General features: G+C 52.0%; 10 protein-coding genes across 10 annotated transcripts; 5 read left to right on the top strand and 5 right to left on the bottom strand.

Annotated features, from left to right (window-relative positions):
• Nucleotides 1-772: 772 nt before the first annotated feature.
• ISF_09068 (hypothetical protein) lies at nt 773-2,326 on the bottom strand (the record flags this gene model as incomplete). The annotated part of the gene is made up of 2 exons (XM_018852671.1): nt 773-1,443; nt 1,504-2,326. The coding sequence occupies 2 exons, from the start codon at nt 2,324-2,326 to the stop codon at nt 773-775; spliced, it is 1,494 nt and encodes a 497-aa protein (XP_018700089.1).
• Nucleotides 2,327-2,784: 458 nt separating this feature from the next.
• On the top strand, nt 2,785-3,112 carry ISF_09069 (hypothetical protein; the record flags this gene model as incomplete). The annotated part of the gene is made up of 2 exons (XM_018852672.1): nt 2,785-2,834; nt 2,911-3,112. 2 exons carry the CDS (start codon nt 2,785-2,787, stop codon nt 3,110-3,112), a joined length of 252 nt encoding a protein of 83 aa, XP_018700090.1.
• Nucleotides 3,113-3,393: 281 nt separating this feature from the next.
• ISF_09070 (histone H1-binding protein) lies at nt 3,394-5,013 on the top strand (the record flags this gene model as incomplete). Its single annotated transcript, XM_018852673.1, has 4 exons — nt 3,394-3,978; nt 4,040-4,266; nt 4,317-4,665; nt 4,705-5,013. The coding sequence occupies 4 exons, from the start codon at nt 3,394-3,396 to the stop codon at nt 5,011-5,013; spliced, it is 1,470 nt and encodes a 489-aa protein (XP_018700091.1).
• Nucleotides 5,014-5,636: 623 nt separating this feature from the next.
• On the bottom strand, nt 5,637-7,757 carry ISF_09071 (U3 small nucleolar ribonucleoprotein Mpp10; the record flags this gene model as incomplete). The annotated part of the gene is made up of 1 exon (XM_018852674.1): nt 5,637-7,757. The coding sequence occupies one exon, from the start codon at nt 7,755-7,757 to the stop codon at nt 5,637-5,639; it is 2,121 nt and encodes a 706-aa protein (XP_018700092.1).
• A 434-nt stretch (nt 7,758-8,191) lies between these two features.
• ISF_09072 (Zinc finger domain-containing protein, C3HC4 RING-type) lies at nt 8,192-10,138 on the bottom strand (the record flags this gene model as incomplete). The annotated part of the gene is made up of 1 exon (XM_018852675.1): nt 8,192-10,138. The coding sequence occupies one exon, from the start codon at nt 10,136-10,138 to the stop codon at nt 8,192-8,194; it is 1,947 nt and encodes a 648-aa protein (XP_018700093.1).
• A 588-nt stretch (nt 10,139-10,726) lies between these two features.
• Nucleotides 10,727-13,530, bottom strand: ISF_09073 (hypothetical protein; the record flags this gene model as incomplete). The annotated part of the gene is made up of 4 exons (XM_018852676.1): nt 10,727-10,737; nt 10,913-12,749; nt 13,121-13,256; nt 13,508-13,530. 4 exons carry the CDS (start codon nt 13,528-13,530, stop codon nt 10,727-10,729), a joined length of 2,007 nt encoding a protein of 668 aa, XP_018700094.1.
• Nucleotides 13,531-15,751: 2,221 nt separating this feature from the next.
• On the top strand, nt 15,752-16,855 carry ISF_09074 (endo alpha-1,4 polygalactosaminidase precursor; the record flags this gene model as incomplete). The annotated part of the gene is made up of 2 exons (XM_018852677.1): nt 15,752-16,369; nt 16,421-16,855. 2 exons carry the CDS (start codon nt 15,752-15,754, stop codon nt 16,853-16,855), a joined length of 1,053 nt encoding a protein of 350 aa, XP_018700095.1.
• A 128-nt stretch (nt 16,856-16,983) lies between these two features.
• ISF_09075 (Transcription factor) lies at nt 16,984-19,580 on the bottom strand (the record flags this gene model as incomplete). Its single annotated transcript, XM_018852678.1, has 3 exons — nt 16,984-19,215; nt 19,264-19,288; nt 19,441-19,580. 3 exons carry the CDS (start codon nt 19,578-19,580, stop codon nt 16,984-16,986), a joined length of 2,397 nt encoding a protein of 798 aa, XP_018700096.1.
• Nucleotides 19,581-20,946: 1,366 nt separating this feature from the next.
• Nucleotides 20,947-22,436, top strand: ISF_09076 (Mandelate racemase/muconate lactonizing enzyme; the record flags this gene model as incomplete). The annotated part of the gene is made up of 4 exons (XM_018852679.1): nt 20,947-21,019; nt 21,085-21,118; nt 21,175-21,323; nt 21,388-22,436. The coding sequence occupies 4 exons, from the start codon at nt 20,947-20,949 to the stop codon at nt 22,434-22,436; spliced, it is 1,305 nt and encodes a 434-aa protein (XP_018700097.1).
• A 706-nt stretch (nt 22,437-23,142) lies between these two features.
• Nucleotides 23,143-23,958, top strand: ISF_09077 (short-chain dehydrogenase; the record flags this gene model as incomplete). Its single annotated transcript, XM_018852680.1, has 1 exon — nt 23,143-23,958. One exon carries the CDS (start codon nt 23,143-23,145, stop codon nt 23,956-23,958), a length of 816 nt encoding a protein of 271 aa, XP_018700098.1.
• Between the last annotated feature and the right edge of the window lie 1,436 nt (nt 23,959-25,394).

Genomic DNA, 25,394 nt, shown 5'->3' on the forward strand with positions numbered 1-25,394 from the left:
CCTCCTTCTCGGGCCGCCCTGTGTCACTCTTGTCTGTTCGTAACACTGACTTAGTCCGACTCACTCAGCCCCACCTGTGCATCCTATGTGTTTATAATAATATAGAAGAAAATTAAGAAGTAATTTAATATCTAATAAGCTAGAATAATACTTACTAAAGGCTAAATCTAATAGCTTAAAGCTAAAATAAAAATTATTAGACTAAAAAAACATTAAATAGTTATTATAGACTCTAATAAATTATTTGTTTAAGTTATAGAGGTTAAAAACATATAGTAGTAGCTTAATACGTAATTAACTAGTAAAACTATATAACTAATTATTAACTTAGCTATAGATTAATTCTCTAGCTTCTAAGCTATTAATTAATATAGCTTTTATGTATTTTAAATTTTTTGTATTTATTATGAAGCTTTTGCGCCGTGCCTTGTGTTGACGATGGGTGGCTCATAAGTGGGTGGCCGACGTTACAGAGTAAGCAACCATTCCTGTGACTGCTGAGAAGTGTGCCAAACCTCCACTAGGCAAGCGAACAATCCATGAGAAAGGTCCCAGTACAAGTCAAACACACCAATTTATTAGACTCGTGACTGCCATTCGTCAGTCGAACGCTCACAAGCCGCATGCGCATGCAACTGCAGAGAAAGAGACGAAGGGAGCTGTCGACAAGCCGCAATACCAAACAACGAGACAATCTAAAGTGTGAGAAAGGGTTCATTATAAATCGGTGGGGTTCGCCCAGGCATTAGAGCCGATTCCTGCTATGCAAGTCTCATGCCCGAGACCTATGTTCGCTGAGGATTTGCCGCAGCGAGACCAGCCTAGCGACCTCGGTCGAAAGTCCCAACTGGAGGATCGCATCACCATGGCATCGAATACCATCTGTATCGACCAAAGAGGTTTGTACGACGACCTTGCCATGGCCGTGCTGCTGAGAGACCGCATCCCAAGCTTGCGTAACCGTTATCCCTAGATCAAGCTTCGACGTCCCCCGTACGGTGATGATGGCTGGCTGCCCATCTTGAGCCCTCTGGTAGCGAAAGAGCATTGCCACACCCCGTCTGCCGTTCCATAACTCCATCGTTTCAAGTCTGGGCATCGCAAGCGCTGCGGCAGCGGCGTCTCGAAGCATGCTGTTTATATCCAAGGGGTCGGCATCGTTGGTGAGAACTCTCGAAGTTAGCGCCAGTGAAGTGAGCTTATTCCAGGTCCATGAATGTTGACGCGCTGAGAAGAAGTGACCGGCATCGACCATGAAAGAGGCGGATAGTATGGTGAGGTGCAGGCTGACCCGGGCAAGTTTCTGGCTCACGGCCGGGTTCGGCACCCTGATAGCGGTTGTTGAATCGGAATATTTTTCTGGGTAAACCTCGTTGAAGTTCTCGAATATTGTTAGCTTGCACAATTCAGTAGAGGGAAAGGATTCGATCAGCGTCTGGCTGCCTGTTTCCGGTTGATCAGCGGCTGCGTTAACTAAATTGCAGGGATTGAGTAAGCACTTACGTTCATCAGTTTGCGTCTCAATTCCAGTCCACTCTCTCCAGGGTTCGTAACAAAGTTCCTTCATGTTTGGGAACCGCGTGAGCATATTTGCGAGCGCCACCGGCTTCCATCGTCGGCGGGTCTGCTGGCGAAGGAGTACGACCCCGACGACGGGTACGAAGGGAAGACTCCGCCACCACTGCATCTCGGGTTCCTCATCGTCGAAAGGGCCCTCGCCCATGATCTCGTCAAATGTATGTTCGATGGCAAATTGTTCAGGAACAAGGACCTGCTGTCCGGCAACCCAACCATGAGCCGGGTCATGCATCGGGGTCAGTCCTTGCTCGTGTCCATAGCGAGATGGGCACTCGCCTAGGCTGATGTCTGAGCAGAAGTTCAGGTACTTGAACCAGTGCTGGTTGTCGCTGGGCGAGTAGACACTGATATCGAGAACCAAGTCACCACGATGCTCCCATGCGCTTAGTGTAGTGAACAGGCTTTCAAAAGCATCCGCGATGAATTGGTTGTCAATATTATCCAAGCCCCAACGGTCCTGGTCAGTATTCGCACACTGTCTGCAATCATACTGCTTCAGTTCCACCCGAAACCAGATATAGTGAATCTGCTTTCTATTCCGGAATAGAATAGCTTGAGAGTCAGGATCGACAAGGCGCGGTACCGTCAAGTTGATCTCGGCAAAGTTGAGTGGCTCGATAATTGATTGCCAAACTTTGGAAACGGTCGCGAGCTGACTGCATTTCCCGCCGACACTTGGTAGGAGACCAATGATCTCATTTCGAATCTCGGGAGGTAGGCAGTTCCAGGAAGTTTCCTCCCTAGTCATCTCTGATTAGGCTTGCGATGGCTTGAGGGTAAAGGATCGCAGTTGTGTGGATTGAGAAGGATGAGATGATGTAAAGCTCGAAGTTTGGGGCCTGTGCTCTGGGTCGAAGTGACCTTGGCTGACAGTCGGCCACTGCTGGCTCCCATTTATACTTGACTTCAAGAAATATTTCTCATTTAAAAGGGCGTAGAGTGGCCACGTGGCTATGTGGCAAAGCAAATTATGCAATTGTATTTTAACTTCAGGTTGGCTGCACAAAAGCCTTCTCGGCCCATGTCGCTGTATCGTAAGTAAGCACCGTGGTGCAGGCTAGTGACTGCCCGCGTATGAAGCAGTCAGTAGTAGATCGAGAGATGCAACTGCCTAATCAAGAGCAATGTCTACGATGCTCCTACCGTCATTGCAGTTAGGGAATGAGCGGATGGATTCTGTAAATTCCCCTGGCCACCGCCGCCTCGATGCTCTTCTTCTTCTTCTTCTTCTTCTCCATCCTCGCAAATACCAAAATGTAAGAAATTTTGCCAATTTCTCTTATCCGGCTCTCTTTACGCCTCTTTTTCACAGCTGCTGACATGCTTTGATAGGCCAGGACCCTCCCGCCGCGTCGCCCGCGTCGCTGCCAAAATCGTTCTCGACCAAGCCCGCCGCGCTACCTGGGTCGCGGCCGAAGCCGCCTTCGCTGGGCGTCTGTCTACGGCCGATTGGCGTCGTTTCTACTACGCCGAGCTCGCGGCCGAAGTGGCCTTCGAGGCTATTCTCCGAGGCTTTGGCGAATTCCGCGGTTAGACTTGTATGTATATCATCTGTTTGTCATGCCACTGGTCACTGCCACACTGTTCAACTTGTGTCACCTGGAAGCAACATTTTTAGCTGAAAAGTGGCGCGCGGTAGCGCGCAGTGGCGTAAAGGTGGCGCCAAAGTGCAGCGCGACTGACGCCACTTGAAGCTAGGGCCTATCTCGTGCGAAACGAATCCTGGCTATTTCAACTTTCAATTGCACCTAAACTGTGCTGTTATCTCGCAACAGAACACACACCATCAATTCCATAGCGCTTGTCAAGAACACCATGGCCGACACCGTCGAGCAAACGCAACCGATCGAAGAGCCTACTGCGCCTCTTGATGGCGTAGTTGCGCCTGAAGCTGCTGCCCTTGAAGCTGTCGTCGCGACCGAAGAATCTGCGGCTGACGTGCCATCGACCGAACAAGGCGAAACTGTCGAAGAGGACGAAAAGTCTAAAAAGGTCACGCTGGCTGACTTGTCCGCCAAGGGCAGCGCGCTATACGCGCACAAGAACTACGAGGCTGCAGCAGAGGTCTTCTCGCGCGCAAGCAACCTGCAGGCTGAGTTGAACGGCGAGCTTGCCCCAGAAAATGCCGAAATTCTATTCCATTATGGACGTAGCCTGTTCCGAGTCGGTCAGAGCAAGAGCGATGTGCTGGGCGGACAGGCGGCTGGAGAAGCCAAGAAGACAAAGGCGAATGGCAGTTCCGCGGCCCAAGCGTCTTCGTCGAAGCTCCCTACTCTGGACGAGAATGTGAAGGAAGCTTCTGCCCAAGCCTCAGAGAAGAAAGAAGGCGACGCCAAGAAAGCCCTGTTTCAATTCACCGGAGATGAGAACTTTGTTGACTCGGACGACTCGGACGAAGAGGTGCGTCACTCTTAGCTCGTGTGATCGAAAGAGCGCAGTTGACTAACTTGAGCGTTGATAGGGTGATGCCGAACCCGAAGAAGAGGAAGATGATCTTGCCACTGCATTCGAGATTCTTGACCTTGCGCGCGTATGCTATATGAAGCAGCTTGCCCAGCTCGAGCAAGCTACCGACAGCGAGAAGGGCAAGGAGACTGTCAGCGAGCTGTCTCCTGCTGAGCGCCATGTCAAGGAGCGTCTCGCTGATACCCACGATACTCTTGCCGAGATCTCACTAGAGAGTGAGCGGTACGCGTAAACCCACTCGCTCGATGCGGCGGAATTACTAATTGTAATAGGTACCCGAATGCTATCGAGGACGGTCGTGTATCGCTCAACTACAAGCTGGAGCTCTACCCTGTTGAGTCCGAAGTTATCGCCGAAGCTCACTACAAACTCTCCCTTGCCCTCGAATTTTCCTCCATCACTAGCTCTGGTGACGACGGCGCCAACACCAAGCGCGAAGAGATTGACCAGGATCTCCGTGATGAGGCCGTGAAGGAGATGGATTTGGCTATCAAGAGCTTCAGACTCAAGCTGCAAGGCAAGGAAGTTGAAATGGCAACCTCTGCTTCTCCTACAGACAATGACCTTATCCGCAAGGACATTACTGAGATGAAGGAGCTCATTGCGGATATGGAGCAAAGAGTAAACCCCCCCCCCCTGCTTACCTTTTTTTGAACAAAGCTTGTCGACCTCCGGAAGAACCCCATCGACCCCCAAGAGCTCCTGGGCGCCACCGAGGCCAACGTCCTCGGTGGCCTCTTTGGCGCCGTGCTCGGCGAGACCCCCGAGGAGACGCAAGCCCGCGTTGCCGAAGCCACCAAGGGCGCCGTCGACTTGACGAGCATGGTGCGCAAGAAGGCCAAGCCCGAGGCTGCGGCCGCCGCGCCGCCGACCGAGTCATCCACCAACGGCAAGCGCAAGGCCGAGGACGAGCCTATCGAGACCGGCGCCGAGTCGCCTAAGAAGGCCCGCGTCGAAGAGGCGGCGTAAAATCCCGGTCGAGCAGTGTGTATGAGTATCGAAGCCCAGGTGACAATGAAAATGCGAATAGGATTGCGCGGGACAGCGCCGGTGGTCTGCTTCCTTTGGGTTCGTGCTTCGGTAGCAACGCGGGGACCAGCAGGAGGGGGAGGTAAGGCTTTGTTTTTCTAACTTTGGAGTTTGTGGCGTCTGGACGGCGGAGTGAGATTGCTTGATGAGTATCTTGCCAGATATCTCCTCCACCTCAGGTTTGGAACAACCAGCTTGGTTCCACGTCTAGTACACGCATGTTTTCATACATTTTTTTCTTGACAGCATTTGACGCTCAATTGAACGATTCACCAATCACTTTAGCATCTTGCGCCTGCATGTACGGATATCATTATTGCATTGAAATGTCAAGACGACGTGTATCCCCTAAACACCACATATGATATGAAAGACCCGTACTGTACTGATGTGACAGAAGTAAACAAAGTACACGACATGCTTTTCCTTCTCCAAGTATATACAAAGTAATAGCGGCTCGCCAGCACATGACGTAACCCAACAGCAGTTTCTTCCGTACGCCACGTAACGCGGTTCCAGCAGAGAAAGCCCTCCCTCGACGCTGATGTGATGTAGCACCCTTCTTACAGCTTGAAGCTGCCGCTGGACATGGCCTTGACCGCCTTGATCTTGTTGCCGTCGACGTCAGTGATCTCGCCCTTGCGGTTGATGACCTTGACACCGCCCTTCTTGAGGTCGGCAATGGTCTGCGCCTTCTTGCTCGTGGCCGCCCGGGAACCGCCCGGGCCGCCGTTGCCGGCCTTGCGCACGCGTTCCTTGTGCTGCCGGCGGCGGCGGGCCTTGTCCTCGCGTGACATCTCCTGCCGGGCCACTGGCAGGCCGCTCTTGGACACCACCTCGCCCTTGGCTATCGTGTCCGCGCCGGCCTTGTACACCTCCTGTGGCGCCATGCGGCTGCTCTCGCCGGCAACACCCTGGGCTGTCGCCGGCTGCGCGTCCTCCATGGCAATGGTGGCCACGTCAGCTACGACGGAGAGCGTAGCCGCTGTCGGCTTGGGCTTGTAGTGCCAGCTGCTGAGGGCGTCGAGCTTGGCAGAGATCTCTTTCCACATATTTTCCACCTCTTTTTCTTCACGCTGCAGCTTCTCGTCAGACTGACTCACGTAGTTGTCAGGATCGGCATTTTTGACATGTTCTTCTTCGTAGATTTGAGCCAGGCTCTTGTCTGACTTGCTATCCTTGACGTCGACGAGGCCACGACGGGTACCTGCCGGTACGGTCTCAGTCTCGGGGCGGCGTTTCAGAACTTCGTCAAATTCTTGTGAGAGAATGCGGCGCTTGATGAGATCGTCTATGCTCTCGCTAACTTCGGGCGTTATTACAGGCACAGGCTTGCCGATGTATTCGAAGTCAAGATCTTGCTCAAGAAGTGAGTTCGTAGGGCGATCCACTGCGTTGGCTTCGCCGGACATAGTCCATTCGCGCTTGGCCACGGAAGCGGCTTCGAGCTTTCGAATCTCTTCGGCTACCTTGGCTTGTCTACGCTCGTGCGCTGAGCGGCGGGACTTGGGGTCGCCAGCAGACGCATCCGAGAGAGCATCCTCAGAGTCATCCATTTCGGATTCATCATCAAATAAGTCACGACGCACATCAGCCATGGCTCGCTCCACGTCTTGCTCTGCAGATTCTTGAGCTTCGGGGGCTGATTTTCTCGGCTTTTTCGCATCTCTTTTGCGCGGTGGCGGGGCGAAGAAGTCCTTGTAGAAAATATCGTTGGCGTTATTCTCGGCGTCTTCGTGGCCGTCTTCGAACGCCGCTGCCTCGTCGTCGCTGTCGCCCTCTGGAGCATCCAAAACCATGTCACCAAAAGTAGGCCCGTCGTCCTCGTCAGAGTCATCGACCATGTCATCGTCCTCCGTGTTCTTCTTCGATCGTCTGGTCTTCACGGCCTTGGACTTTTGGTTCGGGCCATTGGGATCTGCGGTCCAGTCTATTTCTTCGTCGTCACTGGCCATGTCTGCGTTCGGGTCGCCGCGGGTATCTTGTTCTTCGAACCATTGAGTTTGCTTATTAAAATTGTCGAGGGAGAAGAAGCCGTCATTAAGGCCGTCAGGGTCTTCCACAAAAGATTCGCCATCGTCGTCTTGGTCATCTTCGTCGTTTTCGTCATCGTCCTCAGCGACCTCGGCGGCTTCCTCCTCCAAATCTTCGCCAAGCTCCTCTGCATCGATCTTGGAGTCCTCTAGATCCTCAAGCTCTTCCTCAGAACCGACTTCTTCATCATCTTCGTCCTCTTCGTCCGACTCAGCGTCTAGATTGCTCGCATCGTCTTCGGCTTCCTCAGATGCCGAGACTTCTCCAGTGATGTCGCCATCAGGAAGAGCGATCTCATTCTTCTCTTCCATTTCTCCTAGAAGTGTCTCCGAAAATTGCAAGACGCCTCCAATGACCTTCTTGGCCTGTTGCCAGACCTGGTTTGTCTGAAAGCCGTCAACGTAAATCTTTCGCAGCTTCAGCATCTCTTCCTTTTCACCGTCGCGCTTCCGTTTTCTCGATTCCTTTAGTCGCCGCTGTTGCTCATCGCCAACTTGCGCGGCGAAGCCCTCTAATGTGTCTCGCACCAAGTTTAGTGATTCGGTGGACAAGTCTGTCGTTGGTTGCAGAAATACATGGCGGTTTTCCGGCTGCAAACTTTGCAGCAGAGCCATGGCCACTCCGTTGGCAGACGGCATGTTGGCTGCCATGTTTGAACCCGCCGTTAATGTGTGCGACGTCGAGGTCAGTGAGGATGAACTGTCGGCTGCCATGCTCTGTAGAGTTGCATATGGTAGAACGACTGCAAAAGACAAAAATTTTTGGAAGTTGAGGGACCTCCCCACATTGGTGGGCGCCACAAATGCCAGTGACCCGCCGCGGACACTAATAGGCACATACAACACTCTTTTGTAGTGTTTGTTTTTTTTAGAGTTGCCTCATGAAGAAAAACATTAAAGAGTCTGTAGGTAAAAAGTCAAATCAAATCAATTAGAGTAGTATGTATGCGCTGCATACACTCATATGTTGGTTTGCGCTGTACGCTGTTGTTAAGTTAGATATCTACCTAAGGATGATCCTATAATAAAACGCCAGCCATGCCGAAAACAGACTCCTTGAATCTAAAAGCAGGTGTTGCACATGTCTAAAATCCTCTGCGGCCGCCAGTACTCATGAGAGTAATCTTCTGCTTCTTCTTCTTCTTACCACCCCCTGCGGAGCCACCATTCTCAGGTTTGGCCCCTCCCTCTTGCTCTGCAATGTGGATAGCCTCCAGGTCCATAGAAAGCTCAGCATTGGACAAGAGCTCGGCTTCGTTGAGCCATCCGTCATTTCTGGATTCAGCATGCGTTGACCCCATTTCTGGAGAGGCAGGCACTGCGACAGTACCCCAAACAGTTCGCTCTCCAGTTGGGCTCGTGGACATGCATGCTAGGGGATTGAAGCCGAGGCGATCTTCCGGTGGCGTAGCGCTTGATGGTCCATTCAAAGGCTGAAATTCTGAGATATCCATGGCTGGTGGTCCGTCTTCTTCTATGCCCTGATGGGGAATAGATATACCGGCAGAACTGTGTAAAGCCGCGGCCTCTAAACGTTCTGCGTTGATCCGCTTAAGTTCCTCTTGCGCAGCCTTATCCGTATTACGCTTGCGACGCTTGGCGATATCCGAAGCAAAGGTTGAGAGCGTATCCTCCGGGACAATATCCGTCCAATCGCATTCTAGGAAGCTGATAACACATCCTTGAGGAAGATGGCCAAGGTATTTGGCTCGCTTTCGCAGATTATCATCGACCACATGGCCTGTCGAAATGTGTTCAAGGGTCGGGAGCAAAGAGGACGGAAACGAGGAAAAGGACCCATACTTGGTCTTGAGGATGCGGATATCCAATGGAGACAGATATAGATGCGGGGGTGTGCTGTAAAAGTAAAAATCCGAGTCTGACATCGGTTTCCCGCGAACTCTATTCGTCGCCAGCGTTGCCGCAGCCACGTCAGTGAGGTCGTCAATGCCTTCCAGCAAGGATTTGACAGCTTTTACAGCTCGCTGCATCCAAACGCCATCTTGGCCGAATAGATCTTCATCTTCCTTTTCCTGCTTTTTGAGGGCAGCAACTTCCCCTTCGTATTGTTCGGTCATGTATTCTGTTGTTCCTTTCATGATGCGAGCATAGTCAAGAACATTGGCAGCGAAATGCCAAGGTACATCGTCGCTGGAATTGATGACATCGACACCCCCTTCTCTGGGAAGCGCGAGTGTCGAGTTTGCCTTGCGTGCCATGAGCCGGAGCACAACGTCATCTCCGGGTCGTGGAAGGGGACTCTCCTGTCCTGCGTAGAATCGCACAGGTCGTACCTCCTGCATATACACGCTGTCTTCGCAGATGGGGCACTTCTTCCATTTTGCGATTTTGCCAGACTTGGCATCTTCCTCATTTGTGGTCGTGACCATGAAGCGGATCAGGCATGGCAAGCAAAATATGTGGCCACAGCGAGCCATTCGAGGGGCAACAGGCTCTGAAAGGCATATCGGGCACGAAGCAGTTTGCGATTCCGAAGAGGCAATTACTTGCAAAACATTTGCCCAGTCAATATACAAATCAGCATCGGCAGCCTGGTCCGTGTACGACACGTTTGGCCGGACAACGAAACGATAGTTTGCATGGACGTATCGCGATTTATCAACGGCATGGTAGCCTGAGCCAGCATTAGGGTGACGACGATGGGGACGTGGATGAAAGTTGTGATCCCGAGCAGTTCGTGGGGCCGTATAGTTGAGCAAATGCGTGATCGAGGTTTGACCTCGGCGGCTGGAAGGGTTGCGAACAGCGCGCATCTCGGCGAACGCGTCGTCCCTGTCCAGCGGAGAATGAACCATACGATCTCCTAGGCCTGGACGCCTTTGGTTCCTGTGCTGCTTGCGAAATCCTTGCCCCTTTCTAGGTGTAGGCTGCGCGCTGGTGGCAGCAGACGAGGACGGGCCGGGGCGACGCGAGAAGTCGGGAGCCGGGGCGGGGCGATCGGGGGCAACTGGAGCAAGATAGTTTGATGCGGCTGGAAGGGACTTGCCCGAGTTGGCGTTCAACAGATTCATGGTAGTTCAACTGGGGAGCATAAGACTAAGCGGTAGACTCGAGTCAAATGGGCAAGACGCATGTAATCAGCCGTGGCTCGGGATCAAGTTGCGGGCATTCGCTGGGTTATTGGACGTTCCGCTGGCGGAGCTCGACTACTGGTCCTCCGAAAGACCGCGGCGGGTTATAAGACTGATTTTCGGATGTAGGGTCGAGTTTCTTGATGATGAGAAGTCTCATAACCATGATTTTGATCAATAGCGAGGGAGATCCGATGGGATCACGCTGGGACAAAGCCCGTAACTATCGATGTGTTTTCGGGGAAGGTTCCTTCTTGACTCACTTGGCGGGGCAATCCAGAGAGGTTCGTCACGTGCATTGCATCATCTCTCGCGTTAGCCAACTACATACGCTGAGGAATACTCCAGCTTGACAACGGACACTACATGACTGCCCGATTCCAAATCTCTAGCGAAGAATTTTCTAATTTTTCTCTGTGCTACTGGTGACAGTGGCAAATTGACTACAAATTATGACGGGTCTACACCTTTGATTTTATGGGGCGGTGCATCGGCTACGTGATAATGGACTTAAGCATTGCTAACATATCATGTATTACCTAGGTATATGGTACAAATTTGATACTGCCGCAGCTATGGGGAATCTTTTGACATAGGAATAACAAAATAATCAACAATCCCAAATATAAATCAACAATTCCTGTCGCGCACCTTCACAACACGTTGCAGGCTGATGTATGCCAGCACGCCCCTAGTTCTTATCTGACAACTTACCTTTAATCTTACTGATAAAAGCGCTAAGGCGACTCTTCTTCTTGTTACCGGCAGCAGCCTGAGCTTTATCCGTGGCGGTGGCATGGGGAGGCTTCAAGCCAGACCCGTTGGCAGTAGACTGAGCAGCTGTGGCTGATTGTTCAGCAGGCTTCGATCCAGCGGGTTTGGTGTCGGTGGATTTGGTGTTTTCGGGTTTAGAGACAACAGGGGCCGTTTCGGCGGGCTTAGGGACCTCCGCAACGGTAGGAGCAGAGGCGCCTGCAGCCTTGCTCTCCACAGCCTGAGCGACGGAGGCATCGGCGGACTTTGTCTCGGTGGCCTGCGGTTCAGGAGTGAGGGTCACAGGCTTGAACACAGCGACCTTGGTATCTCCTGGCTTGGACTCGGTCGGCTTGGCACTGGAGGTTCCATCGGCGACCTTGGCAGCGCCATTCTCGGCAGGCGCAACTTTCTGAGTAGTACCAACAATAGGGGCCACGGAAGGGGCAGCAGCAGCGAGGGCAGGGGCCTTGATGGTCTCGGCAGGCTTTTCGGGAGCCTTGCCGACAGAAGCGGCCGCATTGGGGATCTCCTCAACCTTGGGCACCTCTGTCGCAGGGGCAGGCTTGGCCTCCTGGAGCAGCTCCGACTCAACAGCCTTCTTCTCCTGAACAGCCGCTGCACTGGAAGCAGCCTCGGGGCTCTTACCAGCCGCCTGGATGGACTCCTTGACCTCTGAGGGCACGGCCTTGGCCACCTCCTGCTGGCCGAGTGGCCCCGTAGTCTTAGCCACATCAGCCGCCGCGGGAGCGGGTTTGACTTCTTTGAGGAGCTCGGATTCAACAGCCTTCTTTTCCTGAACGGCGGCCGCATTGGCGGCGGCTTCGGGGCTCTTGCCGGCCTCCTGAATAGATTCCGTGACCTCGTCGGGCACGCCTTGAGCAGTCTCCTGCTGGCCTAGCAGCTCCTTAGCCTGCTGTGGGAGCTTTTCCTTGGCGGCGTCGGGCAGGTTTCTGTTAATGGCCTCGGTGGCAGCAGACTTGGCTGCGTCGACAGTCGGAGCAGCCTGCTCGCTGACCTTGCTGGCAGCGGCCGTAGCACCGGCGGCGACGGCCGCGGCGACAGCAGCTACACTGCCGCCAACGGCAGTGGCAGTAGCAGCAACACTCTGGTCACCCTTTTGTTGCTCAGCCTCGTCGCTATTGTCGTCATCATTGTCATTGTCGTCGGCATCAGCGTTGGCAGTTCCATTGCCGTTCGCGGCAGCAGCAGCAGCTTTCTTTTGCTTCTTCTTCTCGTTCTTCTTCTTGTTCTTCTTCTTCTTCTTCTTGTCGTCAGTTCCAGAGGTAGAGTCTGTGGCCTTGGACTCCACAGGGACCTGGCCGGCTAGAGCAGCGGTAGTAGCGCCAGGGGCAACGGTGTTGATTGTGGCGTTCTGGGGCATCGGTAAGCTTGATTCCGGAATGGTGTTGGGGCCCGCCGCAGGAACATCAGCCGGGTTGGGAATTCCGACAAGAGAATCACTCTTCTCGTATGACTCTTTATCCAGTTTGACATGTTTGTGGATATCGCCGGCAGTAAGCTCCGGAGGAACCTTTTCGCCAGATTTCAAGTTGATGGGGTTTACTCCGGTCTCCGAGGCAGGTAGGGGGTTGATACCTAAAAGCTTATCCTTCTCAAGGGGTTGTTGACCAGCCATTGTAGCGGTGGTGGATCCTGGTGCGACGGTGTTGATGGCGGTGGTAGAGAGGGTCGAAGCAGCAATGACTTCGGAAGTAAGGAAGTTGTTGACGTTGCCCTCCTTGTCGGCCTCTTTGGGGGACGATTCGTTAATGGTCCAATTGTTGTCGACGACAAACTGTGCAAGGCGGAGTCGTTAGCGATGGCTGTTGACAGTAATGAACAATGGCCCAATGCGCAAGTGGCGACAGTCAAGGTTGCTTCGACGCGATCACATTGGCGGTGCCTCGCAGCCGTTCTGTCACTGTGCACACTCGAGCCGTGCTTGGCAATGAATTCGGCGCGGCGATCTTTCAACAAACGCAAGAAACGCAAGAAACACAAGCTGGAGTGCCATGACGTTCGCCCAGCGGCATTGCGATACGAATCGCGTGATGTGCGCGGGGGCTTGAAAGCTTCAGGCCAGGACGCGGTCGGCATCGGTGGCGGGAGGCGGGAGGCGCTTGACGCAGCAATGGATCGATTGAGGCGTCGGTGGTTGTGACTAACCTTGTAATAGACCTTGTCGGACGGGATTTTGAGACTGACGGTCTTTTCGAAGATGGTACCTCGCTTGTCAAGTTTGACACTTTTCGTCCAGTTGTCGAAGGTACCGGTAACGTAGACTTCTTCCGCGGGGTGTTCCCTGGCGAAGGAGACAATAATTAGATAAAATAAAGGACAAAGTAGATTATTGAAAGATTGCGGATGAGATTGAAATGCGAAGGAGCGCAAGGCAGGGTATCTCCAGTGGTTGTTCTGCAAATGGAATGCGGTTGCCTGGGGGGAAGTTGGTCTCGCAGGACTGGACAGACAAGACAGGTCGACGACAAGGGCTCGGGCACGGGCGCAGGGTACAAAGCCGCGGTACATGGGGCGACGCAAAAAGGAACTTACCACTTGAAAGTGTAGCTGCCCATGGTGGATATTACCAAAAAATTAATGGGGAATCGATGGTATTTTTCTGTTTCTCTCTAAGTGTGGAGGTATATGGAAGAGAAAGGAAATCGCAGACGTGCGAGGAGGGTTAGGAAAAAAAGGGCTTTGGGCCTGAAAGAAAGAATTGAGCGGTGCGGATAGTGACTAGTAGAAAGTGCTCGCAGCTCTGGGGCTCGGTCAACCAGTCAAAAACAATGATTGAAGAGAGGAGGGGGAGCTTTTGGGGGGCAGCTAGGTCGAGAAGAGCGAGGGCTCGGCGTACTACAAGGCGAGAAGAAATTACGTGGCTGACGTCTTCGGATGTGATGGAGCTTTGAAGGTGCTTGCTTTGCAGCTCGTGTTACTTGCGGCTCACTCGAGCCATCCAGCAATTGGACTACGGGGGAGTAGATTAGGCGGGCGATAAGGAGGTGAGCTGGAGCTGCTGCTGTGCAATAAATGGCTGCTACAATGCAGGGTGATTGGTATTCAATGAATCAATTGAATTGGACGAATGCGAATAACTGCAATGCTGTTAGGACCTACATACATACGTCACACTGTACATCAGGCCAGTGAAACATGCATTGAGAGCACTGGGTCTGGACGCAGCGGTGTCGAGCATTACAGCCGAGCTCTACCTTGGTACTCTGGGGAAATCCTTGTCAATACTCCATTGAGACATGGGTAGTAAATCGGAGGATGTGGTTGGATTGAGGCTCGTTTGCCGTAGCTTTCCATTGAATAAAATTTCAAAGTTGACCCAGCGCGACCAAGTCTCGCCTTTTGCTTCTAACCTACCTGTCAGTGTTGCAATAAGCAAGTAAAAAATGTATTGTACCAACACTGGAGAGGCGCACGCACGGCAAAGCCTTGCCCGCGAACGGATGACGCACAAGGTAGCGGCCAAGTGGAGCAGCTTGCTGTCTAGCAACTCCACAAGCAGAGGGGACAGGAGTAGGTAGCAGAGGAGGTCAACTGGGCCAAGCGAAATGTGAAGCAGAAAGGAGGATTGCGGTAGCATCGGCATGCGCCCTGGCACACACAAAACGGCCATGAGAAATGCGGCGCCGTAGCCTATCAATCGACCACAGCCGGCAACGTCATTGAGCAATTGAGAATGCTATCCTATCCGCCGCAAACAGAACACAGAGCAGAAAACGTGCAAGCTTTCCGCTTTGGGGGGGCTAATTTCCACAGCGGCAAGCCAGTTGGATTCGCCATGGGCCGGGATTTGAGGGTTCCAGTGAACGACTCATAGGGCCAGCTGCTTTGGTGGGGCACGTGGCTTTGGCCGACGGGAAACTCCAAGAAAGTTGACAACTGACCAAGTCCAGCGAAACGGAAAGTCTCACTGGGCGGCAAGTGTCTTTGTATTTGCGGCGACAGCAAGGCACTAGGAAAACTCCGATAGCCGCTTTCCTATATCACTACCGATACTGGTAGATAGTTAGGCTGAGTAGCAAGATAGGTTAAACCCACTTACCGCAATCTCACCGGGTGTATAACTTATAGCTGAGCCAACTAATAAAATGCCCAAGTCGATAGGTGACTACGAACCGTTACTGTTACAGGGCAATGCACCGATGAATATGAACAGGATACCACTGGGGACGAGATTAATGAAACAAGTCTATTTAGGCTCTCCTCAGCGGCGTTAAAACAGTTTTCCTGTTAGGCAGACTGTCTGTCCCTACAACACACGGTTGCCGAGTCCAGACCACGCTGCGCCACTTCGGTACAGCCACCCGAATCTCGCTACTGACAGCCTAACACAAGAATCCGGCGCTAGCAATATCTTTATTCTAGTTATGTACACAAATAGCTATTGGCATGGCTGTTCCTCGATATCGGCCTTGTTATGCTGCTTCTGTCGCTGATTGTTTGGCAACTTTAGCCCTTGCTGTTGTCGTTATTTGCCATAATAGCCAGCCTTGTCAGCCTCGAGCTTGTGAACGTAGTTCAAGTACTGGAACTGATTCGGTCATACAGTCGATTCTCCTTACCGAGCATAGTTCTCTCAAATAAGGGCTGTGAGCCTCATTAGAATGGGGCTATGCTGGCACGATCGCTTCGCAGCCCGCTTCTTGCAACCTGTGATTCCAGCTCGCCTCGCCCGAGCATTGAAGAATAAAAGCTTACGACCTCGTCTACTGAGAAGAACATCTCCGAAACTACTCAATATGGTTTCTCACTCAATCGCAGCATTAATTTTTAAGCAACATGAACGGCGAAAATTCCCACATCCAGGAGAATGACGTTGCCGTCGAGAAGCAGTCTCCGATCTCAGCCAAGCAGTTTATGCCAAGGCGGAAGAAGATTACCATTATAGGTATCTCCTTGGCTGTCGTTGTCGGACTGTCCGTCGGCCTTGGCGTCGGCCTGACAAGACACAGAAGTGGCGGCGATGACAGCCTCGATACCAACAACACCAATCTTCAGTCACCGAATGAGTCTATAAGAGCCTCAAAGTGGAAGCCTCAAGTGGGCGACTCATGGCAGATAGTTCTGAAAAACACCATTCGCAATGACGTCGACTTTACTCCCGACGTTTCCGTCTGGGACTTTGACCTGTTCGAAAACGACAAGGAAACCATTGACAAGCTGCACAATCGCGGCAAAAAAGTCATTTGCTACTTCAGCGCGGGGACATGGGAAAAGGGTCGTTCGGACGCGGGCGAGTTCCCGGAGACGGATCTTGGAGGCACTCTACCGGAATGGCAGAATGAGCGCTGGGCACGCATCAGTAATCCCAAGATCCGCGACATAATGAAGAAGCGCATCGCGCTAGCAGCAAGCAAAGGTTGCGATGCGATTGATCCTGACAACGTCGACGGTTTTGTAAGTTGCCATGACACTCTCTTGCAACTTTTTTCTGACCCAAGATGCCAGCAAAATGACGAAAACAACTTGGGCCTGACAGCGCCAGACTCGGTCAGCTACTTGACCTTCCTCCACGACGAGGCTGGAAAGTACAACATGTCCGTCGGCCTGAAGAATGCGGCCGCCATCATCGACGACGTCATGCACGTTGTCGACTTTTCCGTCAACGAGCAGTGCGCCACCGACCAGCAGAACCCGGAGTGCGAGACTTTCCACAAGTTCATTGACGCCGGCAAGCCCGTGTTCCACATCGAGTACCCTCCCGATGACGACGCCCAGACGTACCCCGACGACCTCCGCAAGGAGATTTGCGCGCGCAAAGGCGCTGGCAAGGGCTCGGACCGGTTCAGCACCGTCTTCAAGAGGATGAGCCTCGATGGATGGGTGCAGTTCTGCAACGGTGACATACATGAGACGGCGATGGTGCCTGGTGACAGTAAATAAAAGGAGTTACACATAATCTTTCAGCCATTGATAGCGTATTAATAACATTAAGTGTAAATAGGTAGTATAGACATGAAGCGCCTTTGGTTTTACAGTAAATATACAAAAACTTGCATAATACATTTAGCTCATCCCTGTGCAAGAAACTTTCCGCCCTCCTGCTTGAACCAGTCACTATTTACGTCCATCATAAAATTTGTGATGTTAAAGTCGGTGGGTATGCCTGCTTGCGGGTTGACGCTGTTGGCGGCCTGCAATTCAATCTGTGGCATCGTCTCGCTCGGCACGCCTAAAGCGTCTCCTGAAACAGGGAGCCGCGGCACATTGAAGAAGTCGAAGACGTCGAGGTACTCCAAATCGTTCACGGCCGGCGTCCTAGCTGGTGTGACACTTGGCAGGCGGCTCATCGTGTGTGTCCCGTGTCGGGGCTGGCGAGAGATGAGAAAGTCCAGGTCAAACGCGGTGCGCCTCATGTCTGCTAGAATCCTGACAGAGCTCGGCGTGATCCCGTCGCCCTTTTGCTCGCTGTCTCTGTGCTCGTCCAGGACTCTCTGCAGCAAGTTGCAGTATCGCTGGGCTACGGGCCAAAAGCCCCCGAGCGCTCGCAGGGTATCGACGAAGAAGGCAATCTGCGGCGAGAGCTTGTGCTCGACTGTCGACCCATGTACCAGCAGAAGGCGTGCAGACACCCAGAGGGAGAAGGCGAATGGTGGCCCCAGTTTTGACAAATAGCCATTTGTGGAGGCAAAGTCGGCCAGAGAAGCAATGTTTTCAACTGCAATGAGACATCGTTGGGATGCACTGTATGACGGCGTAAAGATGGGCGATCTTGTTGTTGGATACGCGGCTGACGAATGGAGTCTGATGACCGTCGTGTGATATGTCGCATGAAGCATCAACCAGGTACAGCTCAAGCTGCGGCTGCCTGGCTGGAAAATCTTGTTCATGTCGTTGAATTCCCCCGGAAGGTCAAGCTTCCAGGATGTCAGCATGCTGTCCAGCTCCTTATACCGGAGTTGCCATCTCTCCACATCGCCAGCCACACCGATGTCCACGGGTTGCTTCAGGAACTTGTGGATCTTGGAGAGAATTCCAAGAACTTCGATATAATATGAAAAGGCGCCAAGGTTCTCCGTGCCGCTCATGTCGTTACGCGATGCGGTCTCGGGGAAGTTGAATGTTCTGAACCACTTGGTTTCGACTTTGCGGTTCGCCACCCAGAGATCATCACGACAAGGAAGACTCCTATCGATCTCCTTGTCATCCAGCGCGAATTCGAAAGCTGTAGCAATGGTGGCGTATCGATCCAAGAGGTAAATCATCCAAAAGAGGCGTCTCCTAGATTCGTCTTCGATAAAGTCTTTCGGCTCGGGCAGGACCATGGCCCTCAATGTGTATATAGAAGTAAAGCCCGGCGAGACCATAGAGGATGTGGTCTCTACAGCTAGTCCGAGTTGAACGACAGAGCGCGTAATGAGTGCCATGATGTTCCAACCCGGGGGGCCATTGCTGCTTCCACACAAATCGAGCGCTAAGATGACGAGCGCTTGTAGTGACTTGACGGACGAGTTCTCCATGCCATAGAGAATAACTTTGGCTTTCGAAATCTTGTGGTAATTTGCTCGCCTCTCTTCCGTAAGTCGCACGTCTGTTGAATATCGCATTGTAGTGGCGACGATGGCGTGAAGCAAGATGAGGTCAGCCTCCTCCAGCGCAGATGGCCCAAAAAGACTGTCCAGTGTAGTTTTTCTGTGAAGGATCGGGCACCAGGTGTTGACATTTTTGAAGTACAAGTCCACGAGTGAGTAAACCAGATCGTATGGAGGTAAATCTTGGTCTGCCCCTTGGGTCCCCGCGTGGTGAGGGAGGTTTGCTGGCGGATGCTGATAGTATTCTGGTACCGCAGAACTTGGGTGTGATGTAGCCGATATGGTGGATGGCGGTCGCTGAAAGCCATCATGCATCACAGGGGCCGGGGTGACGGCGAAGTCGGGATTTTGAGGGCTGGCTGTGAACGAAGAATGCTTCTCCACGAACAGGCCCACGTCCTTTTGGGGTGTATTCAGTTGGTCGTGTGGCCGAGATGGGTGGCTAGAATCTCCCAGAGTGCCTTGCTCACCCGGCAGCGTTTGATTGATGATGTTCTGGACTCGGACGGGTGAGCCGTCAGGCACCGTGTAGCCGATACTCTGCAGGATTTTGGAGTGGGAGATCAGTATTGACTCGAGATTATCGAGGCGCTGTTCCAGTTCTTTCCCATATCCTGCCCTCAGTCCTGGCTTCTTGCGCTCCTTGTACTCGCATGTCGCCCCATTGCGGCTGCACCAGCCGCATGACGGCTGGCCACGATCACACTTGACCTGAGGCTATGTTAGCAGCTGCAATTTACTTCCAGCACAGAGGCGTACCTTTCTCTGTTTACAGAGTTCGCAGCTAGGTATGATAAGATTAGCCCCTCTGAATGGATGGAGATGGACAGCGTCCACTGCCTATAACCCCACGGAAGGTTCCGGCACGGGGTGATATTGCCGACAAGTGCTATATGATACGGGATTTTGAGGTGGGGAGAGACGAAAATTACTTACGAAACAGATAACGGTCGCTTCCTCTTTGAGCCACGCACAGCGTCGTCGTCGACGTCGCTCTGGAAGTCGCTGTCTGGGTCAAGGCCCACGTGGTCAGCGGCCGAAGGCGAAGGTTCCGCAAACTCCGCGCCGCTCTGCATGGCGGCTCAGGTTACTCAACACGGGGCAATTTGATCTGTCTGAAATGCAACGACGGCCAGGGATTCGGGCAATCGCCCAATAACGATCTACCTGCACGGGCAGTGTGGGTGCCAGCACGGCCGTACGGGGATGACTAGAGGAAGTTCGGGGTAATGAAGAGCGGCAGGACGAGAATATGTCACGCGCGGCCAATTCCCCAGAAAGTTGCCGTCCGTCAATAATTATTAGTTATCAAGTTGCGCCGGTTGTTGTCTAGTGGCAAAATAGTCGTAAACGGCATGGACCCCAGAACGTAAACCTTATAGTATGGCTCAGCGCAATGCAAGCTGTCTCAGGAACGTTGAGGCGCCGCCCGATGAATTCAGACCGCGATTTCTCAGTCGATCAAGGGGCTTCTGTGTTGGTTGAGTAAAGATTCCCATCATCATAGCTGGCAGTTTGGGCCCTATCTACTAACCTGAGAAAGGCAGCTTGTATCTGCGCAGAAGAAATTATTCTGCCTGGTAACGCGGGGGGGTTGCCCTGACTCGACCTCTCTCTCAGCATTGACCAACCTTCACGGTCGCGTCAAAACTACAACTGTTAAAAAAAATGAAAATGAAAAAAAAAAATTGAATCAAAAGTCAAGGCCATGTCTGGATCGAATGAGGTGGATGCAGAGTAAAATTATTGCGCTGGCCATCTGCAGTGTCGCCGTTTATTTGCTGTGCGTTATAGCCTGATAGCCCACCTTAAGTTTGACCTGACCTTGACATTGGAAAGACGGGCAGCTGCCGCACGGTCTTTCATTATTATTACGCCTGGGAGGTGCAACTAATGTTCCAATTAACCAACTGAAGAGTGCTGGGCCCATCTCTTTTTACATAGGATGTAGTATGTAGCGGCACAATCACCAGGTTCAATTTGTCAATTCTTCACTGATCAAGTAAACTAAAAGGTACAAATACCTACATACTACAGTACCTACACACATACATATGTAGCTGCTGAACTGACTCCCTGCCCCAGGACATGTACTGCACAGCACAGTTGTCGTCTTTGCCGTTCCAACCGTGGAGAAACAATCTACTGTAATGGAAAAATAGCGGTGGGGGGCAGACTTGGTGCATCCATATTCACCACATACTAGTCACCTACTTAGCTGTGGAATGATGAGGCTCATCGGGGCATCTGCAGCCGACCAAGTGTATCGCGCGGCCCCGCCTCACCCGCGACGCATTCCCATACCCGAACTTCCTTTGTCGGTGTCTAGTAGCCTACGCACACCTGGTAGGCTGCATCATAAATATCTACTATGGCCTCGTGTATTCCCGTTCGCCACAGCCTGTAAACTGATGACTGAACTGCCACTGCTCAACCGCCAGTATGGCTTCTACTGTGCGACACTTTCCAATCATCAAGGCTGTCAGGTCGTTCATCATTAGCGACATCGGCTCCGGTAGGTTTCGCCTTGCCTTGAATAATCAAACCAATTTCGAAGCAATTTTTCTGATCAGTATCTAGGTGGCGACTACCATAACGTGGATGGCGGCCATTGGTATGTATACTTGGCTGGCTAGTTCCTCAAATGCTTTACTTACACTGGACTGATAGGCTGATTGATTCCAACATCTCGACACCATGTTCGATATGGCCGCAATATCGCAAATCGCGAACCAGCTGGGGGATCAATGCTCTTGGGTCATTCTTGGTGGAAATCGAGGCCACGGATGGAACAACAGGTCTAGCTACGGGGTTCGGAGGTATGTAGTCCCCATGCCTTCTCTGACTATTTTCGCACCTCATGCTGAAGGTTCTCCAATACAGGGCCACCTGCTTGCTGGCTTCTTCACAAGCACTTTGAGCGCTTCCTCATCGGTGCTGACCCTCGGAACACTAACCTGCTCTTCGAACAAATGTATCGCGCCTCCATGTTCTACGGTCGCAAGGGCCTCCCTACCGCCATCATCTCCGTCATCGATTTGGCCTTGTGGGATCTCATCGGAAAACTGCGAAACGAACCCGTTTATCGACTGATTGGCGGCGCCATGAAGGAACGCATAGACTTCTACTGCACCGGCCCGGAACCAACTGCAGCTCGGAAAATGGGATTCTGGGGCGCCAAAGTTCCATTGCCATTTTGCCCAGAGGAAGGATACGCCGGGCTACGAAAGAATGTGGAATTTCTGCGGAAGCACAGAGAATCAGTCGGCCCTGACTACCCCATCATGGTCGATTGCTACATGAGTCTAAATGTCTCCTACACAATCGATCTGGTCAAGGCTTGCCAGGATCTCAATATCAATTGGTGGGAAGAATGTCTGTCTCCGGACGACACCGATGGCTTCGAACAGATCAAACGGGCGCACCCGACAGTGAAATTCACAACAGGCGAACACGAGTTCTCGAGATACGGCTTTCGCAAACTCATTGAAAGCCGAAACCTCGACATCATTCAACCCGACGTCATGTGGCTGGGCGGCATGACTGAACTGCTTAAAGTTGCCGCCATGGCGGCTGCATATGACATTCCTGTTGTCCCCCATGCTAGCGGGCCATACAGTTATCATTTTGTCATCTCACAGCCCAATACGCCGTTCCAGGAGTACCTGGCCAACTCGCCTGACGGGAAGAGCGTTTTGCCCGTTTTTGGTAGTCTGTTCATTGATGAGCCCATCCCAACAAAGGGCTACTTGACAAGTGCAGATCTGGATAAGCCAGGCTTTGGATTGACTCTGAATCCTACTGCCCGTTCGAATTTGGTTCCGTCCGACTATTTGTTGAACCCACCTCTACCTCCTGCTCTGAAGGCTGTCACAAATGGCCAGGACCTGTCCGGAAACTGCGCCAATGGTCTCTCAAACGGGCAGCGCTAGCGACCAGGACGTTTCTGACCATAATTTATGATTAGCAACCCTGGTTTTTGAATGCATTGCCCTTGGTTAGCTTACATTGCTTCACTATGGGTTAGAGGCGACAAGTTTGTGGTGATATGGTGTACTTCGTACCATTGACCGGGGACAAGAAATATGCATAGGTTGCATTTGGCATAAGTTTCAACCGAGACTTCGAAAATTACGGGGTAGCTTGGCAACGGTTTATTTTTATTTTAATTAATATATATTTTAATTGATAGATATTTTAATTAATAGATAAATTTCAAGTTACTAGACAAGCCATTAAGAGAGGGTGAGTTCGGTGGAGCAGTCCACCGTTTAGCAAAAGCTCTGCCGTTTTCATCTTGTAAAACGGTGGGCTATACGACCCTGCGCAGCTGTGCAGGCCTATTTTACCACCATTAATATGCCACTTACTATTTTAACAGCAACTAGTCCGGTTAATAAACCATGTGAAATTTTAGTCTCTGATCGAAGCTCTCCCTGTTCAGCACCTGTCGTCTTTCGCTATAATCCTGCCCGAGCTGCGCACTTGAAGCTGCGGTTAGATTACGCTACATTAGGGTCATACTTGATTGAACCCGGCTTACGACACCGGATTGATCGCTGATACCTTTCGACGCATTCTTTTCCTTCTTTCGACTTAATCCCTTGGCCCAATCGCCCAGACATCGAAAGGCCTACCATGCCTGTGAAGGGACTATTGAAGGGCAAAACCGCACTCATTACGGGCGGCACAACTGGCATCGGTCGCGCCATATGCCTGCGATTTTTACAGCAAGGGGCGGATGTGCTTGTCAATCATCTTGGATTGGAATCGGATCGGTTTCACTTGGATTCGCTGATAGCAGAAGCCGAAAGTCTGCGACAACAAGACTCACAATCCGGTTTACTTGCACACCAGGCTGGCGATGTGCGGCATCAGGAGACTGCAACCCAGCTGGTGGCTGCCGCAATTCAACACTCCCGCAACGGACGGCTGGATATATGCGTCAGCAATGCAGGTGTATGCACGTTCGCCGACTTCCTGACCCTCTCCCCCGATCTTTTCGAAGTGACGGCAAGGACAAACCTAGACGGAGCATTCTACGTTACCCAAGCCGCGGCTCGACAGATGGCGCTTCATCAGCAGCCGTCGGGAGGCAGCATCATTGGCATGTCTTCCATATCCGCGCTGGTTGGCGGAGGCCTGCAGACTCACTACACTCCCACGAAAGCCGGCGTCACTAGCCTGATGCAGAGCACGGCTGTGGCCCTGGGGAAGTACGGTATTCGGTGCAATGCGCTGCTGCCGGGGACGATTCGCACGCAGCTGAACGAGAAGGATCTTGCGGATGACGCCAAGAGGGAGTACATGGAAGGACGGATTCCTCTGGGCCGCACCGGGGTCCCAAACGACATGGCAGGGCCGGCCGTATTTCTAGCTTGCGACGAGTTGAGTGGCTATGTGACGGGAGCGCAATTACTTGTTGACGGCGGTCTTTATGTAAACCTGCAGTGAGTCTAGTGTCCGAAGCCCAGGGTTTGCATTCAAATTCGCTGTTTGTGCAGGTTGCGACGCTTGCATGCTGGTCCAGGGTAGGTAGTGCTGCAACGAGATAGGTACGAGTCTGTAGACATGGACAGAAAGAACATGCTAATACGGCAACGATGTAAACGCATTACATTCATGTATTATATCAGAAATAGGAGTTCCTCGGCTCCTCTTTCTTTCTCAGTAAAGCGGTATGGGATTTATCGTTGTAAGTGGGAATTATTCTCCGTATTGCAGCATTAGAGAATTAGTGCCACGCCTAGTCTTTTTCTCAAATTGATATTAGCGTTACGGCATCCAGGACTACCACGTTGATAAAAGCCCTTGCTTGCCTAATCACAATCGTTTAGACCAATGATCAAGAGCGCGGAAACGGTTGGATGAGCCGTCGGGGAGACCTGGGTGGCGTGTTCGACTCTTCAACCTCGGTGGATCGCATCTGACGTCATGGTGGACCAGGGACTTCGACGGACGATTCCTTAATATCTAAAACTACGAACGCTCAATCAGTCAATCACTCTTGAGAACTGAAATGGCGAAATGTTTTATAGGTAATGGCTTAAATGGGTACATTCGTATTATTGGGCCGTTGTAGGATAGGATTGCTGAAGCAGACCGACAAGCTATCCATCACAGCCGTTCCTCCCCAGAAACGACCAACGTTTAACAGTTTTCCCTTCACAGTCGACCAGAGGAATCATTGTACTCTACTACACCGCTCGGAAAACCATGTCGATGTTTTTCCTAGAGAAGAAATCCGAGAACTTTGCTAAAATGCGTGGCTTGAGACGTGGTAGATTATTACTGAGTACCTTGCCCTGCCGTTCTTCACTTTCGGATACCCTTCCAGGGGGTGATAGCAGGATGTGGCGCTTGTTCCGAGACAAGTTGACAGGGTAGTTGGCAAGCCGAGTGGATTTCTTCTAGTGTCGCGGAGGCCGAAGGATGGCTTTGCCTGCGTCATCGCAGAAGGGTTGAACGATTTTGCAACGCCTGAACTGGTCGTGCCGAGAGTCGTATCAACCATCGCCCCGTATCACACCCTCCTGATCCTTCATTGGCCGCCGCTTGTCAAAGTTTTGTAAATGTGTGGAACTACGGTGGATCGAAGCCTTGCCATCGAGGACGTCTGGCGATTGTTGCCACAAAACGGGCCAATAGGGAAAAGGAACCTGTTCGTTGACATACTGCATGACTTGCGGCGGTAGACGTAGCGGAATATGATGAAGTCACCAACAAATTCGGGCCAGATATAAATATACTACTACCTCCCACCGTTCAAGACGGTAGAATCTAAGACTCCATCTTCACTCTCATCACCCATTTTTCTCCACGAAATCAGACCCGCATCAAACTACCCCAGGAATCTAGCAGACGATCCTAGTGTGGTTCTCTCGTTATTC

Source organism: Cordyceps fumosorosea, assembly GCF_001636725.1.
Source record: "Cordyceps fumosorosea ARSEF 2679 chromosome Unknown scaffold_41, whole genome shotgun sequence".
NCBI lineage: Eukaryota > Fungi > Ascomycota > Sordariomycetes > Hypocreales > Cordycipitaceae > Cordyceps > Cordyceps fumosorosea.